Genomic DNA, 17,104 nt, shown 5'->3' with positions numbered 1-17,104 from the left:
GAGCCATCTCACTCCTCTCCCAGTTAAGTACAGTCCCTTAATGAAAGAATATTCATTTGTTGCAATTGATCTCCCCATGAAAGCTATTTACATCCAATCAAAATGAAGAAAGCAGAACTATCCATTTAACAATTATCTACATAATATCTTGGAGTTAGTGTCATGAAATCCTCTCTTCTAAAAAACATTATTTCTCTGGTTAATATTTAAAAAAAATAACACCTAACTGCAGAGTAAATAGATTTAAAGGGGAACACCAGCTAAATTAAAATTTCCAATATATTGCTGACCTCAGGAAGTTCAATCAATAATTGTGAAGATGAGCTGCTGTTTCTCCAAGACAGACACCAGAGACGTAAAGTGTCAAACTTGTTATGTCATCAAGTAAAAGTCTGGAGCTGCTACTTAATGAGCAGGAGTGTGATTTTTTTGGACCCACAGAATGTTTGTTTTCCTTTTTATACCCAAATGAGCTTTAATCTTTTGTAGTGGTCTTAGTTATAAAATAGAAAATGTACCCATATACTCAGAACATTGCCCCTGGGTTCTCCCATACCTCTTTGCCACCAACATGTACCTGTTTCCCTTTTTGTTACCGGACCAATGTTTGAACTGTTCAGAGCATTTCCACCAAAAATAAACTGTTTCAAAGTCAGAAAAGCGGGTTGTCATCTTGAACAAAAAAAACAGGAGTTTTTTCTTGACCTGAAGTCCAAACTGTGACAACATAAGTGGGTGTGTCATATTCTACAGGTTTGGAAAGAGAGGATGGAGATGGCAAAATGGAGAAGTCAAGTGAGAAATCTTCAGAGAAAAAAGTGTGAAGTGGTCTCATTAACAATTGGTCCGTGCTTGTTTTTTAGGTAAAAACAAATATCTGTAACAAAATTTCACAGGTAAACAATTTTACTAATACTGTTTACTTCCATTGTGCATTGTGCAACATCTTCTGTTGATTACACATCCTTGATTGCAGTGGTTCCACTCAAATCTGGTTGAAACGCGGGCTGGTTCTCAAGATGGCACCAAGGGTCCAAGAATCCTGAACAGAACTGGCTCAAGAACCAGAGCTCATTTGGTGGAAAAGGGGTATCAGTGTCATATACAAACAGTGTATTGGTAATTGATGAGGTAGGTGTACTTCTAGTAGTTGGGTAGATGTCACAATTTTCCCCTGGGGATCAAGTAAGTATCCTGATTTTGTCACATACTGTGGAGGAAGTGGATATAGGTGGGCATACTGTAAATGGCCTGAAAAAAGAGGTGAATATACCCCATATACCTACATATAGCCTGCACTACACCACTGTCTATAACATCTTTCCCAATTCAGTGTCAGGTAAGCAGCTCCAGACTTTATACACTATGGCAGGGGTCTTCAGTGTTTTTCAGGCCAAGGACCCCTTTACTGAAAGCGAGATGGAGCAGGGACCCCTCCTACACATATAAAATTGAGCTGCATGTTAAACAAGGCCTACATTAATGTATAGGGTGGCCTAGTGCCATGACTAAAAATGCCTTTGTGTGGTGCATACAACCATGAATGTCATGTACTGTTAATTCAGTGTTTTTGTTTTTTTAGTAATGTGCCTTTTTATTTTCACTAATAATATGTTGGATCCATGATATGTCAATTTTCCAATATATTTTGATTTTTGGAAAAGAGAAAAAACCTTAAAAACTTAAAATCAAACAGTAATTTGGCGTCCCCCTGCAGTAACTGTGAGGACCCCCTAGGGGTCGCAGATCCACTGTTGAGGACCCATGCCCTATGACATCATAAATTTGAGTTGTAGCACTCTTAGTTCATGGAATCTGTTCATGTTTAATGTTTTTGGACTGTCTTAGACCATAGGAATAACCTATATGAAATCTTTTAATGGGCATAGTTCCCCTCTGTAAGAACGTTTTTGTTTCTCTATAGATTGAAAGGAAGTAATTTAGACGTAGTTCTGTTTCTTGGCAGCTGCATCAGCTCTGTCGAATATCCTCCCCTTGTCTGTGGACATAAATAAAATCAATTTGTGTCTCCAGCACATACTTTGGACTGTTATGGCTTGTCATGTGGTACTCACCTTGACTGAAATAAAAGTGGATCTATTTTGGCAGCCACAGTCAGCTCTGCCAAATATCACACCCTCTCTGTAAGTGTGTGGACACCTCAAGTGGTGTTACCTCCACATAACAGTATGTTTTTTAGTGTTACTTTGAAGAGGACAGTTAAAGAGTTCACCTGCAGAAATGTAAACCAGTCTTATCACAGAAATTGTATTCTAATCCAGTCTAATACAACTGATCTTGATTTACTTGACACATAAGGTGCTTGATACGTGTATTCCAGCAGGGCCTTGGAAAAAAAACATGACAGTAATGTCTTTTATATGTGAACTTTTAACTACCTAATAAATGCATGTTAAATGTCAGAGCCTATTTTTATGCATCACCCACAGGGTACAGTTGAATGTGTTGCCTTGATTACACTTGTGTGTAGAATGACTGAGGGCAAACTCTTCCCTGCAGAGGATGCACCATTTACTGTATTTCTGTTCACTCATGGGTAGGGTTTAAGAGGTGGCACTGCAGCTCCACATTCCTCTGTGGTGGCCTTGCAGTGCCCTCCTTCCTCATAGTCAGGGCAATGAGACACACCCAAAGAACTGTGGAGAAGCAACTGGTTTTTAAGTTTCCTTTTCTTCTGCTGTTCATTCAAGCAGTGGAAATGATGCAAGCTTACTGGCTCCACCTTATTGCTATGCTGTCTTTGATTAGCTCAGCCTTCTGGAGGTGACTGAGATTTTGCAGTTGTAGACTTTCCAGGTCTTGTGTCTTCAAAGGTACAGCACATTCAAGTGTGTTGCCTGTGTGCTTGCAGTGTACTGTGGTTCTTGTATTGGTCATTTTATGAGGAAAGCTTTGGTTTTTCCATGAAGAACAAGTCTATATGATGCAGTTTGAGGACATGTTACAAAAGGAACAAAAGACATCACTGACCACAGCAACAGCAGGGGGTTTGCATTGGAGAATCAAACTGGTGTGCTGTAAGGAGAGAGGACTTTCTGTGTCCTCGTCTGCTCCCAGCCACAACATCTGAGTGACTCACTTATTCTTGTAGTGTTTCACAGAAAATAGAGCAGCTGAGTTATATGGCTGCTGCATTTACCATCCAGCTATGCAAAACTTACTGGTTTCTCAGGCAACATAACCACTCCTGGGAGTTGACAGTAATTAACTTGATTTATAGATGACATTGGATAATACAAATATGTTAGATAAAAAAAACTCTCGGGATGTTGGACCAGTCAAGACTACCAGTGTATCACTTCAAATGGACAACTTGAAAATTTTAAATTATTTTTTTTATTCCACTTGCATGAAATTACACATTTCCCCCCAAATAACAGTTATGCTTGGGTGTTCTGTATGAAAATTCCAAAGACATGAACAAAGCTAGCCCGCCCGACAACCACCATCCTTATATCCCCACAAACTACTTCTTACCAACATGCAGTTTAGGCAAGTATTGAAAGAAAAAAAAAAAGGAGAATAGAAGACAAATCAAATAAAAATCTTAATTTGAAAAAAGCAGTGACTAGATAAGCATGTGGATTTTTTTGCTGTGCTCATAAAAAACATCAATACCAAGCTTGTGTGCTTTTTTGTTCTTCAAAGTTTTCTATACCTCGTAATTGATACACAGAAATACAAAAGCAGGTCACTGAAAACAAAACGAAATAATAGAGTAGAAAGTTGAGCAACTGACAGGAAATGGAATGTAACCTTTGTGTTCCAACCTTGTCTTCTGTCTCCAGCACTTCCCATCACACCTCCATTGCCTTTACCTCTGCTGTCATTCCTGTTGCCAAGTACAGACTAACAGCTGCTGTCTCCAAAGATGTGAGGAGCCAACTCAATTTGTGAAACCACAGATGTATCATTAAAATGGTGTTAATCAAGAATTGTTAATATGAATACGATACACACAAAGTATAACTGTTTTCTGACTCTAAAAACTCAACCTGCTGCATGTTTCATAAGTTGAGAACTTGCCCTCTTACCCAACAACCCTATTGTTCCCACACAAAAAAGGTCAGACAAGCAACCAACCCCAAACACGCTTTACCCTTCCATATGGACCCTCCCACCACGCAATTTAAAACTTACCCTCCCTCCCCATCCCCTTTCCCCACAGTTACTACAAAAGGAGGAATAGTAAACCGATAGGAATGAGATGAGTGTTGAGAGAACTAAATAGAAAAAAGATGGAGAGAACTGGACGACAATGATAATAATGAGGTGGTCTCAGTGTTGATGGTCGTGATGAAGATGAGCCAGGATGATGGCAGGTAGACAGGGATGACTATGGGGGTCTGGCTCATTCTCTGGACTCCTCCTGATCATCTCCCTCAACCTGGTTATCAGAGGTCCACAGCTGAGGAAAGACAGGACAAGCAGCAGAAAGAGAAGCAGTGAGAGAGAGGACAAGAGGTTCAAAGAGGAGGAGCTAAAAGTAAACAGGGCAACATCCTTTTATATCTAATCTTAAAAAAAAACAAAAAACATTTGAATGGAAAGTTAAGAGTACTGCATAGTCGCTACTCCAAAGTGACCAGGAAAATACAAACCTCTGTTCAGTAAAAAAAATCTTATCATCTATATTACTGTTGGGACCTACTGCATGCTCATGTCAAAGCTGATCTTGCAATATCAGCACTTCACCTGGCAGTCAAATATTTATGGGTGATGCACATTGGTCTAGATACTGTATGGTTGTTGTAACAAAGGTGTTCAATCAATATCAGAACTGTTGATGGCCATGTCAACAACCTGGATTTCGCCTGAATTTTCTTTGAACCATTACAGGATAATTCTTGCACATCAGTGGCTTGAAAGTTTTACCCAAACCACAAATCCCACTAGTGATTACAAAACAAATGTTGCCACTTCTAGATTCTTGTTTCTGTATTTTTTTTTTGCATCTGCCCTGATACAAAGGGTATGAACCAAACTTTCTTTGTGTAGCACAAAGCACTAAATTCCACAGCAACATCCAAAACAGTGTACCCATGACTCTGAACATTATTATACAGTTGTAATGAAAATAAGACATATGAAAACATCACCATGGGTTACGGGAAGGAAGCTGTGATTGGCGTTTTAAAGACCAAACAATGAATTGAGAAAATAATCAATAAAGAAAACAATAGAATAATAGAAAATAATAAGTTAGTCCTATAATTTGTATTATTCTTTTTGTGCACAAAATCTGTTAATGTCATTTGAGTTGGTACATGTTGTTCAAGAAATGGAAACTTACTGTCAAGTTGTCTCTCAGTAGCTGCATGATTAGTGTACTGTCTTTGTATGAATCTTCACTCAGTGAATCGAGCTCAGCAATGGCTTCGTCAAAAGCCTAAAAGGATTCAAAGCACATTTTTAACAGCTGGAAAAATGATGGTCTTAAACAAGCTGTTTTTATGTCAATAGAATGTGTATGTTTCAGGTCAGTTTCTGTGGTCTTCACAAAAAAGATAAAGTGACATGTTAAGATATTTGCATGACATTGAGCAGTTTAATGTATGTATGAGTGATATGTGCCATCATGATCTTACGCTTTTAGCCAGCGCACAGGCTTGTTCAGGCGAGTTGAGGATTTCGTAGAAGAAAACTGAGAAATTGAGGGCAAGACCAAGACGGATTGGGTGCGTGGGCTGCATTTCCTCTTTGCTGATGTCAAAGGCCTTTTGGTAGGCATCCTTTGAGTCTGTAATAATCCCTGAGAGAGGAAGAAAGGAGCATGAGAGTTTTGGAACATTAAAACAGCCAACTGACAATAAAAGACAAAATTTACTTTAGAATTTTGAAAAGTTTCAGTGTAGAAAAATTCTAATGCAATCTTATACCACATATCCACTGCCTGGAACCAGCATGACTTCACACGCTTGGCTCTTTTTGGGTTTTCCCATTGACAAAACTTGTGGAGAGTACCTGGTGTATATTTTGGTACCACCTCAGGGTTCTAAACCAGCTGTGCTGATACTAGAAGGTGATGTAAAAACACTGCAGAGCGCTGATTGATCAGAGAGAGACAACCTGACATTTTTCAAATAGCCAAGTTGCCAGTTGCAAGTCAATAGCGGGCACTTTTTTTTTTTTTTTAAACTCAAAACAGATTTTTATCAAATGGCAGCTGTACAACCAAGCCATGGTCAATTAGCAAAGTGCAGACATTCCTCTGTGTTGGAGCAATGTGCACTATGTCATGTTGAAGATAATGTCACAGCAGTACAATGCTTTGTCACTATGATCATCAGCTAAGACTCCTCCCTACATAAGTACTTCCTGCAATGGAGAAAGAAATTGAGAAAAGCACCAGGTATTAAAAGTGAGTTGAGCTGAGCCGGACTCATCAATCAATCAATACATTTATTTGTCACATGGAATTATACAAGGTACCTCTCAACTAAGATGTGATTCCATCAGCTCCTTTAACTTGTGCACTGTAATTTAGTCATATTACAACAGCCCTGCAAAATATCCCTCCTTTACATACAGTGGGGGAAGTAAGTATTCAACGCATCAACACTTTTTAATTTAACATAATTCCAATGCAGCTATTCACGTGAAATTTACACCAGATGTTGACAAGAACTTCTGAAGAGGTCTGAGATGTCAATGAGCAGTGATTTTCCCGCATCAATTGTTTTCATCTGAGTCATTTCTTTAATGGGCTCAAGAGGTGAAACAATTAAATATTTCACTAGAAAAACAGACGAGACAAAACTAAAAGTACTCAAAATTGTGCGGACCACTGTCTTGTTTGATAGGAATGAAATCAGTAAAACAGAAACAGCTGCAAATGACAGACAGTTGCAAATCAGTCTATGTGGTAAGAAGGTTTATGGGAGGAGACCAGTGATTGATATTGCTTCAGTCTCTTGACAGCCCCTAGGGTGCAAATAGCTCATGAGGTGCTTTGTATCCAAAAAGATGTGGTCATACTTATACTTCTCTATAAAGGACTAAAATGAAATGATCCCAAACAGAATATTCCTATGAGTTTCAGATGGTCACTGCAGACCAGAGACTAGCCTAGGATTGACTGAGGCCCATTAATGCCCAGTAGTTTATTATTAGTTGTATTTTACAAAACTAAAGGCTTTTGCTTAAAGTTAATGTTTTGATTTGTTGCAGGCATCTGTTGTATCAAGCGTAACCAACTAGTTAATTGTTGGTTAACCACTAACAGTCAACAACAATAACAGGAAGTTGCAGCATTCAGATACATAGCTTCTCCTACTGCCAGTGGAGCATGCTGTGACAGTACTGTAATCTGCATTGAGGAGCAAATGTTATAAGGCTTGTGTCAATACTTAAGTAGTAATAGATTTTAATCTAATACATTCCATTTGGCTAAGCTAGGAGTTGTAGATATCAGTTAAGCAAAGCATACACATATGAATAATAAAATAAACCCCTACCACCCCCACACACAGATGGCATGAATGGCACTTAATATATTGCTTACCAGTCCTCTGATCTCCTGTAGCCACCTCAGCCAAGTAGCGGAAGTAATCTCCTTTCATTTTCAAATAGAAGACTCTGCTCTCTGGGTTACTGGCTTTGGGAATGAGATACGTGTCCAAGAGACCCTGTGGCAGAAAACAAACAAAACAGACATAGCAGACTGTTAAAAAAGAACTTTCTAAGATTTTTAACTCTAACTATATACATAGCTCACTTTACGATTGGGGCTGGCAACCCTCGAAATCAGCAGAAACTGTTGATTTATTTACTTCAGCTATGGGTGTAAAATAAGTACACAATTCATTGATGAAGAAGGCCATTTTTACACGGATTACAACAAGGCTAATTTTACAGTTAAACACATCACTAATATTCTGGCCCCACAAGAGCAATGGTCATTGTTTCAATCCAATAAAATAAACATCATGGTCAACATTTCAAAGTGTCATTTTTCACCAAACCTATATGAGGGTAGAGCTGGCTACCTCCAACAGCCTTAGGCCTTGAGCCTGAGACTTTGCCTGAGTTACATCACAGATGCTTCAGAGATCACTAAAGGGTGGATCTGTGTGGATGGTAGATAACATGAAAGCAGAGGGGAGGAGAAAGGGTTGGGCTGGACATAAGAGTGGGGAGTGAAGATGGTAGAGGGTTGGAAAGGGTGGAGGAGACAGAGGATGGGAGTATGGATGAAAGATGGAGGGGGTGGAGAAAGAGAGGACAGAGCTAGGCTGCTGAACTCCTGATGAGCTTTTGCTGAGGAAGTAGGTCAGTCACAGAGCCCAGCTTGGCTCTTTCCAACACAAGCATGCACCACTTGACAGCCTCTCCCTGCTGCTAACCTGAAATTTAGCTGACAGGGAACAGCGTACCTATTGTGTTAAGTGGTTGGAGTGCACCTTAATTCACTATCTAAAGAGTGCTGTTAATCTACTATGTTAACGCGGTATGGGACAAAGAGAATTAAATACTGCCTTTACATAAACATGATTTAATACTTCAGTTTAAGTGCAGATTTGATCTCATCATGTCTTAACTGTGGAGTTTAATGTAGTTTCCACACTGACATTTTCATGTTTTTTCTCCCCAACAGCAGCCATGACAAAGTGTGCCATATACATTTCTGAGAAAGCAGAAAAGCAGAATTCCCAATGCCATTAGTGATGATAATCCCAGCCTATACCTGCCCTTAACTTTAAAAGCCTCTTGATTTCTAAAGCTATGAGCTGAGATGGCATAAGTTAAGGGCCTGCCCAATGCTCTTTACATGGAAACAGTAATGTTAGGGGCTGTGTCTGGGTCTCTGGGTAGAAGGTAAAAATGATCATTTGCCACAAGTTGAAATATGCAGACTCAGTCTGAAAAAGAATGTAATGTAGGGTCACACTGCACAACTCCACCATGTGATAGTAACAGCTCAAACACAGACCAGTATCCAAATAGATTTAGAGACATGGATTTTTGCAAGGTTGTGTAAGACCCTGTTCATTACGCAGCGCATTTGTACATTATCCCAAGTATAATGGAACAAACAAGACTGATGTAAGTGCCTGCATTTGCCGAATGCTCTTAGACTGATATGAGGGATCAGGGAAGCCCTCTGGGATCTGAATGTGGAACTGGGCCACTGGCAAGGGCATAGCTAAAATCAAGCTGCAACCACGGCAGAAAAGTCCAAAGTAAATGAAACTATACAGTCCTATTTGACTATTATATTATTCCTCTATATTATTGTGGTATTCGTAGAACTAGGGCTGGGCGGTATGACCTAAAATTTATATCACGGTATAAATCGAATCCCTTCACGGCAACGGTATATATCGCGGTATAAATTTAGGTGTAAAAGTTATAATAGAAGTGTTTCTGAATGGGTTTTGTAGTCCCTTAGCAAAGCTAAATTGATAAAAAAAAACAAAACAACAAAAGCAAAGATATAATGTATTTTTTAGAGCATTTATTGTGCAGAATGCAGATCTCAAAACTCAAAATTAAAACCCAGTACTCTATGGTTCAAAATGCCCCTAGGGATCTATATCAAAAGGTAATTTCCTTCTTTTAGCAAAATCCTAAATGACTGAGTTGTGTTTTTTCCACCTGGACCTTTATGCTCTGCCATTTCTCCTCTAATCATCACGCTGTAACCTGTGACAGGCTGCTATGATACCACAACTATCACACATTCACATATGGAGTTTTTTGTGGAGCCCCTAGCGTCTCATAGGTTTACATTACCAAAGGTTTATGACAAACTCTCTTGCCAAAAACCAACTCCCGTGTGCGCACGGCGAGAGAGGAGAGGGAGAGATGCTGTGCTGCTGCCAGAGGAGACACTGAATGAGTTCCCTCTGAGCGGTAAGTCGCTAAAAGAGTCTGAGAAGTCCGGGGCTGTTCATAAGACATTAACTCACTCACTCACAAGTTCTCCAGCAACACATGTTGCACGTGCTACGCTAAATCACGGACGTGAACCAGCTCCTCTTGCTCCGCTGTCTCTGTGCTTGCAGCCATTTTCACACTGAGGCAGGTGCGATGACGTCATCGACGATAGGACGGTAGAGCGCAATTCTCTACCGTGGGCCAAATTTATATCATTTCTACCGTCTACCGCATATACCGTGCAGCCCTACGTAGAACTGTGAGAGATTCCCTCAAAGGGAAACGCAAGCAAGCCAAGACGTAAAGTAGAGCATGGAGGAACAGGAAACAGTCATGTTCCTAAAAGAAAATGCGTACTACAAGCTTCTTTGTAGATTTCTGCCCTCTTGAATAGAACTAGTCATTTTGTTTCTGCAGAATATCCTGGAAATCAGATAAATATTAATCAAAGTACGCATATGAGGTGTGTGTGTGCGTGTGTGTGTGTGTTCAGTGTATGTGGGGTTTTTAAATGGGGGAAAAAGAAAAAGAAAGAAAAAAACTACTGAAAATAAGCAACAAACTGCTTTCCTATTGCCAGTGGAAAAGTGTGCCTTTCTGTTTTGTTTTGTTTTTGGGGATGTGTCACGTTTGACATCACAGATGGGCCAGAAAACAGGTTAGTAATCAGTACAACGAATTTGAATCATCATGTTTTACCCTCTCCATAACAGCTGTCTTTTCATTCCGCCTTGAAGTGTAGCCATTCAGAACAGGAACACATCTTTAGATGTGGTTGAATGACACCTCTCACAAAATACTCCCTTTTCAAGTATACCCCCAGCCTTATCCCTGTCCTATACCCCATCCTCCTCTGCCCTCTTTACTCTCATCCATCCTCTATTTCAGTCCCCATAAGGCTGTTCGGCCAAAGTGGAGGTCAGTGAGCCAGAGAGCTGGTGGCTCAGCTGCTGTCATTATAGGATTAGGACATAGTGAGTCACCAGGCAGATAATGCACAGGCTGAGAGAAGAACAGAGCAGCAGAGATTCTATAGATCGCTACAATACTTCAGATATGTACATAGGGAAGTATGAAACTATTTAGGTTATGATCAGTGACAAAAATTAGTGATTAAACTATGAATCAATGGAAAAACTGTCACTAAGTTTTGAGGGGGGGTCTAACACTTATCACATTGAATAACCTTATTGGGTCTGGTGTGTTTTTTCCAAGGAGAAGCAAATGTTTATCTTCTTTTATTGTGTAGATACTTAAATCATTCCAAGCCACTGTGCAACACTGATGAAGGTCTTTCTGGTCCTTCTGCCCAGGGTCTATTGTCATTATCATCATCATCTGGGGACACATGCAGTGAAAACAAGAGATAGCTACATTGAGGTTTGTCTCTTGCATGCCAAAACTCTAATGAGACATGCTAATTTTTATGCTGGCACTTTGACATCAGCATGGATGTTTGATTAGGCCTAGGAAAAACATGAAAAGTAATTCTACATTGTACAACGAGGTTGGCTGTCTCACTAATTTCTCAAATTAGTTACTCCAGTCTTTCTGTGGAAAAAACCTCAACAGTCCACATGCACTAACCATAGGGTCTTTCAGCAGCTTCTCATCAGAGTAAAACCTCTATCGTAAAATGTACACAGAAAAGCCTGTATTGCTCTCTAATGCTCTGTACACTAATAAACGAGACAGTTATTTACATGGTGCCAAGCTAGCTTGCACTTCCATCAGGGACATTCACCAAAGCACCTGCCTGTCATCGCAGCCCTGAACCGCAGCAGAAGCTTGTAAATACGCTTTGCTTTTAGGGAAAGTAGTCGTGTGAAAGTAGCTTAATGTTTACGTTCTAGAGTAGCGCATTACTACTATTAAACAGTACGCAGCCTTACAATGTTGCCAATAGCAAGGCTTTATGTGAAAGTGGTGCTAAAACAACACAGTCAATTTTGAGGTGATAACCCTGCAAACTCATGGCTAACTCTGCTCCGGAACAGAGGCAGCAAGCCCCAGGCTAAAGTCAGGTTTAGCCCACTTGGAATGTGTGTTGATTGTGCCAGTGTGAATGCTGTCTCAGCCCCAGGCTGAGTGCAGTGTAAAAGGGCTAAGGTGGAACACCATAAGCTTTGTAAAGATAGATGTTAAGGCAGGGAGGTTGTAGATGATTGCATTAGATTGATCAGATGTACCTAATAAAGCGGCCACTGACTGTTATTAAACATAATTTCCTGCACAGTCTGAGTTCATACATTGTGTTTTCTTACTCTCTTATCTTGGAGTTATCCATTCATAACTTGACTGCAGCATGCACTGCTGATCAAATGGGGAAGTTCGTATCATTTCAAAAGAGCTGCTGCTGCTGCAGGTGTAATGAGAGAGGCCCACTTGGAGCATTACCATAAGTCAGTCTGACTTAAAAGGATTAACACAGTTACCACTTCACATACTGTTGACAAATCTGGCTAACTCAGACCATCAATGACGACCCAAATCAATGTAAGCTAAGTATAAGCTGTGTGAGGAAGAATGTTGTGATAAGCTATAGGTCATCACCAATGACAGATAATTTAAAGCAGAAAACGTATGCAAAATTGCTGTAAGCCAGAGACAAATGAAGCACTCAAGGTGTGGCACGTCTCTACAAGGTCCACTGCGTCTTGTTGACAGAAATGACACATCCAACAGCATGAGCTGTTGAAGGGAGGCATAACTGTGGAGTAAGACTCTGTCATCCAGCATTTCTTCACATAATCTGAATGTCAAAAGGAGATGACTGGCTCAAGTAATTTGCATGAGGTAAATTTTCTACAAATTTTGTTAAGAGGCTTGCTTTTTTATCCCATCAGCTACTTCTTTAACCCATAATTTTGACTTGCCCAACATCTAGTAACACTTGCTGAAGACTATTAATCCACTTTGTGGTTAGCATAAAATGTTCATCTGACACTACATGATATCAGATGAGACTAAATTGTTAAAATTTCCCCATCTTTTACCATGCAGTATACAGAGCCTTGGACAATTAATGTTAACCCCATTGTGACAAATGAGCCTCTTTCAGACATGCATCTTGACATATAAAATTGATAAGGACACCTATGCCTAAATGACGACAAGCTTTAACAGATAGATAAAGCTACCAAAGTTGAATTAAATGTTATCAATCTCACCAGCACGTCTTGGCAGATGTCTTTCAGCTCTTCCTCAATCTTTACCCGGTACTCTTTGGCCATGGCCTGCCTCCTTTCGCAGGTCTCAGTCTTCTGCTCAATGCTGGAGAGCACACGCCATGAGGCGCGGCGGGCACCCACCACATTCTTGTAGGCGACTGACAGCAGGTTCCGCTCCTCGTTTGACAGATCCTCACTATGTTCTGTCACAGCCTTCATTGCTCTGGCCATGTCATCATAGCGCTCGGCCTGCTCGGCTAGCTTGGCCTTTTGCACCAGTTCCTTCTGGGGTGCCTCACTCATGACTGCTCACTGGACAAACAAAAGCAGAGAAGAAAGGAGGACAGCTGGTGGTCAATTCAGTGAGTTTTCTATATTTGGATCACTATCTATTTGCCAGAACAAACCATTAGTAATGGGTACAGCAAAAACAATTAAAACATTGTAGTTAGTTGCTCTTGACACTCTGTCAAGAGCAACTAACGAGGCTAATGGGTGTCTCAACTATCAGCAAAGAGAAATCATTTGTTGGTTTAACTGAAGTTGAGGCTTATGATGCAACTATTTTTTTGAGACTTGCTGCAGTTCTAAGGTTATGGAAGTGAAAGGGCAGCAGTAAGAGTTGTCAATTACATACATAAAGTGAGCCCAAAAGCAAGAGTACACTGACTATGCTTAAGCTAAATATAATAAAATAAAATATAAAATAATATATTTTTTTAAATGCATCTTTGTAAACTCAATAAGGTGAGTAAAGACGCAGTTGCATTAAAGTAGGCTTGTGAGCCTTCTGATTTGAGCACAGTTGCAATACTACTATCGGCCACTGAATCATAGCACTGTATGTATTGGCCCTGCAAGTTACTACGCAGTGTTGAGTGTTATAGGTTGGTAAGAGGAGAAAAGTAAGTTACCAGCAGATATAATGTAAATGCAGTCCTTGCATAGACTTGACACAAACACTCAACACACAGGAATTCTCATTACTAGATCAATAGCCTACATCCGTTCGACCCATCCCTAATAGCCAGTGGGGTTTCACAGAATCAATGGCTTTTTTTCCATTCCAGAGTGCATGTAGTGTGATGTGCTCAAAATCTGCCCTGACATACAGGGAAAATACCTAATTCTACAAACACCCTATGTAGAGAGTTAAAATACACGCCCACAAATAAACTAGAAAACATTATAAAATTTCTGAAATTACAAAGCAGACCATTTCCTAAACTTGACAACAAGTCCTCTTCAGAAGAATTTGTCATTTGTGTCAATTTAAGAAAAACACACAACTACTACTCTCTGTCAAACTGAGGACTTTTGTGACAATACAATGCAGGAAGCACGTGTTAAACAAAGACAAATTTGTTTGAGTATTCTGGCATTACTACACCACTCCAAAACACTCGCGCAAAAATCCAAATCACTTAATCACATAAAAGTGTTTTACAGTTTGAGGTTTGCAAAATCCTACAAACAGAATGCGATCTGATCATTTTGTAGGAATTTTAACAGTTTCCGGGCAGGGGCGGGCAATGTACCCATGGACATGATGCAAATTGACCCACGAGTATGTCGGTGTATATACACAGTCAAATCGATAAATAATTATGCAACAAAAAGTAACGTTAATATTCTAGTTACAGTTTAAGTCACGTATGGCTGTAAGAGATTATTCGCCGGTGCGGACACATGCAAGAAGGACTCGATCATGTATTGCTGGCAAGCCTCCAGGGTATACGCCAATGTCTCCTCTTTATATCGTCTACACAGACACCACACCCATCCCTCTACCTGTGGCTCGCCCAACAAGCGAGAACACAGAAACTAAAGTGCTAAATTACAGCGCTTTAATTTGATTAACACGAGTGTATTTGACAGAAACGAGACCAGAAGCGACTATATTCATTTGTGTTTACTTGAATTTAACAAGTTCAGACGAATAAAAGGCAAAAATGTAAAAGCAACCGCGACAGTTAGGCCCTCGTGACCCGTTTCCAGTATGGCGCCGACTATTTCCTGAAACAGAAGCGTTCCAAGCTAGACGGCTTTTCTAAATGGGCTAGGTGTTACACCCATTTTTGTAGCTACTTTGATAAATGTGTACACGCACTTTCAAACGTTTCTGTTCAGCACGAACCGAAAAATGAGTGGCATAGTTTGTTCGAAGCAAAGCTTTTACAAAAAGGTGTGCATCAGAGTTTCGCTGGCTGTCTGGTGGCAGATGAGATATGAATCACTCTTGATAGTTTGCAAATGGATAAACCTACTCTACACCCTAATAAATATGCTACAGTAAGTTACCAGGCCACGGATGTAACTGTACCTTGCTGGCCCTTTCAGCAAATTTGTAGTATCACGGAAACTAAAACTGGGATTAAGAATAATTACCGGATGAAAAAAGGACATATTTAAACGCGACAAAGACAATACATACCCATCACAGCTGCCTAACAGTAACGTTAATAATTTCTTAACAACCGACAAACACATTCAACTAATTAACAAAATACTTCCGTTATCAGGTTTAACGTTTGCAGTCAAGGCAATAGACTATCAGAGCTTCAACTTCCGACCTGACCCGCCTTCCATGTCCGCCCGTATGATTGTCCATTCTAAAACCAGGTATTAGACATATCCCAAACTGCAGCTAAGCTAGCCATTGTTCTTGGATCTGACGATTGTCGTCGCTACATGCAGCCCCACAGTTAGCTGGAGGCGATGCGCTTCCATTACGACTATATTCTACGATGAGTACGAACACCCAACGATAAATTATGAAAACGTAAAAGTGCAGTTTTAAAAGCTGTTAGTCCATTCATACCTGAATACTGGCAGATAGCAGTGATTTCGACGTGCCAAGCTACAGCTGACTCCCTCAGCCCCTCTGTCTGAATGCAGTCCACGGGGTTTCCCTCCAATCACACCACTCCAAGGCCGAGTCCCCCCTGACTGACGTCAAACGGTACCAAGGCAACCGAACACGAGACATTGTGGGAGGTGTAGTTTCTTCCTCCATTACTATTACTTCCCTAGTCCTTTTTAGGCAAATTACCACAAATTATTACAGTTACATTATTACAAACAATTCAGTCGCTGTTAAAACAGTTCGATGTTTTTGTATGTAGTCAGTTTATAACCCCAAATGCATTACAAGCCCGCCTCATTAAATTCAATGTGTAATGCTGTTTCATCTGAGTACGGGGATTCACACATTTATGGAAACATAACTTGAAACACCGAACAGTAATTGATATGAAAGTCGATATCGGTTCAGACATCATCCTTTGTCCTACTGCACGTCACAAATATGTATCAGAACAGAAGGAGAGACTATAGTGACTAACACTGACAGGAATTTTAAAAGGGAACTACGCCTATTTTCAAAAGTCATACATATCATTTCTACGGTCTAAGCCAGTTCAAAAATATTACTAAACATGAACATCTCTCTGCTGCTAAAACTAAAATCTGTGATGCCATAGGGTATTAAGTCTGGATCTGCTCCACTGATAATGGATTGTGAAAAATGTTGCAGGTGAAATACGTTGCATAAGTTTATGTGTATATGCTCTGTCTCAGAACAGAGAACACTACAATAGAATAAAGCTCATTTGGGTATTTAAAAAAAAAATATTTGGTGGGTCAACAAAATCAGGCTCCCATTTATTGTTTATGGAGCACCTCCAGACCTATCACACGTTTGAGACTTGTGAGACTCTATTTTCTGGCTTTGAGATAGAGTAGCTCATATTCATAATTATTGATTGAACATTCCCTGGCCATGGAAACAATATATTTGAATTCTTAATTCAGATGGTGTTCCCCTTTAAGCCTTAAACGTTGCCCACGAATTGGGTGCTGTGACACAGATCTGTGTGAAGCTAATTGGTGATGGGGTCACATTTTATCTAGAGCCTGTCAAGCTCTTTAGCTACCAGAGTGATATTTCTCTAACATAATAAGATGTTCTTATTTTTCACACAGTGGTGAAATTGTGTCTGGAATTGCTTGAGATGCTGAGGGCATCACAAACT

At 40.0% G+C, this 17,104-nt stretch overlaps 1 protein-coding gene across 1 annotated transcript; it reads right to left on the bottom strand.

Moving 5' to 3' along the window:
* Positions 1–3,338: 3,338 nt before the first annotated feature.
* Positions 3,339–16,026, bottom strand: LOC126392418 (14-3-3 protein zeta-like). The gene is made up of 6 exons (XM_050047801.1): positions 15,892–16,026; positions 13,071–13,382; positions 7,526–7,649; positions 5,610–5,773; positions 5,315–5,410; positions 3,339–4,429 (listed from the first exon to the last, which is right to left on the bottom strand). Exons 2-6 carry the CDS (start codon positions 13,371–13,373, stop codon positions 4,373–4,375), a joined length of 744 nt encoding a protein of 247 aa, XP_049903758.1. The 5' UTR covers positions 13,374–13,382; positions 15,892–16,026; the 3' UTR covers positions 3,339–4,372.
* Between the last annotated feature and the right edge of the window lie 1,078 nt (positions 16,027–17,104).

Source organism: Epinephelus moara, chromosome 6, assembly GCF_006386435.1.
Source record: "Epinephelus moara isolate mb chromosome 6, YSFRI_EMoa_1.0, whole genome shotgun sequence".
NCBI lineage: Eukaryota > Metazoa > Chordata > Actinopteri > Perciformes > Serranidae > Epinephelus > Epinephelus moara.
The sequence above is the reverse complement of the archived record's forward strand: the minus strand, read 5'-3'. Positions and strand labels throughout refer to the sequence as shown.

Coding starts and splice junctions, on each gene's coding strand:
- LOC126392418 (XM_050047801.1), bottom strand. CDS start 13,373: ATGAGTGAGGCACCCCAGAAGGAACTGGTGCAAAAGGCCAAGCTAGCC. Junction 5,774..7,525: donor TACAGGAGATCAGAGGACTG/GTAAGCAATATA, acceptor TTCCTCTCTCAG/GGATTATTACAGACTCAAAG. Junction 5,411..5,609: donor CCTGTGCGCTGGCTAAAAGC/GTAAGATCATGA, acceptor GAATCCTTTTAG/GCTTTTGACGAAGCCATTGC.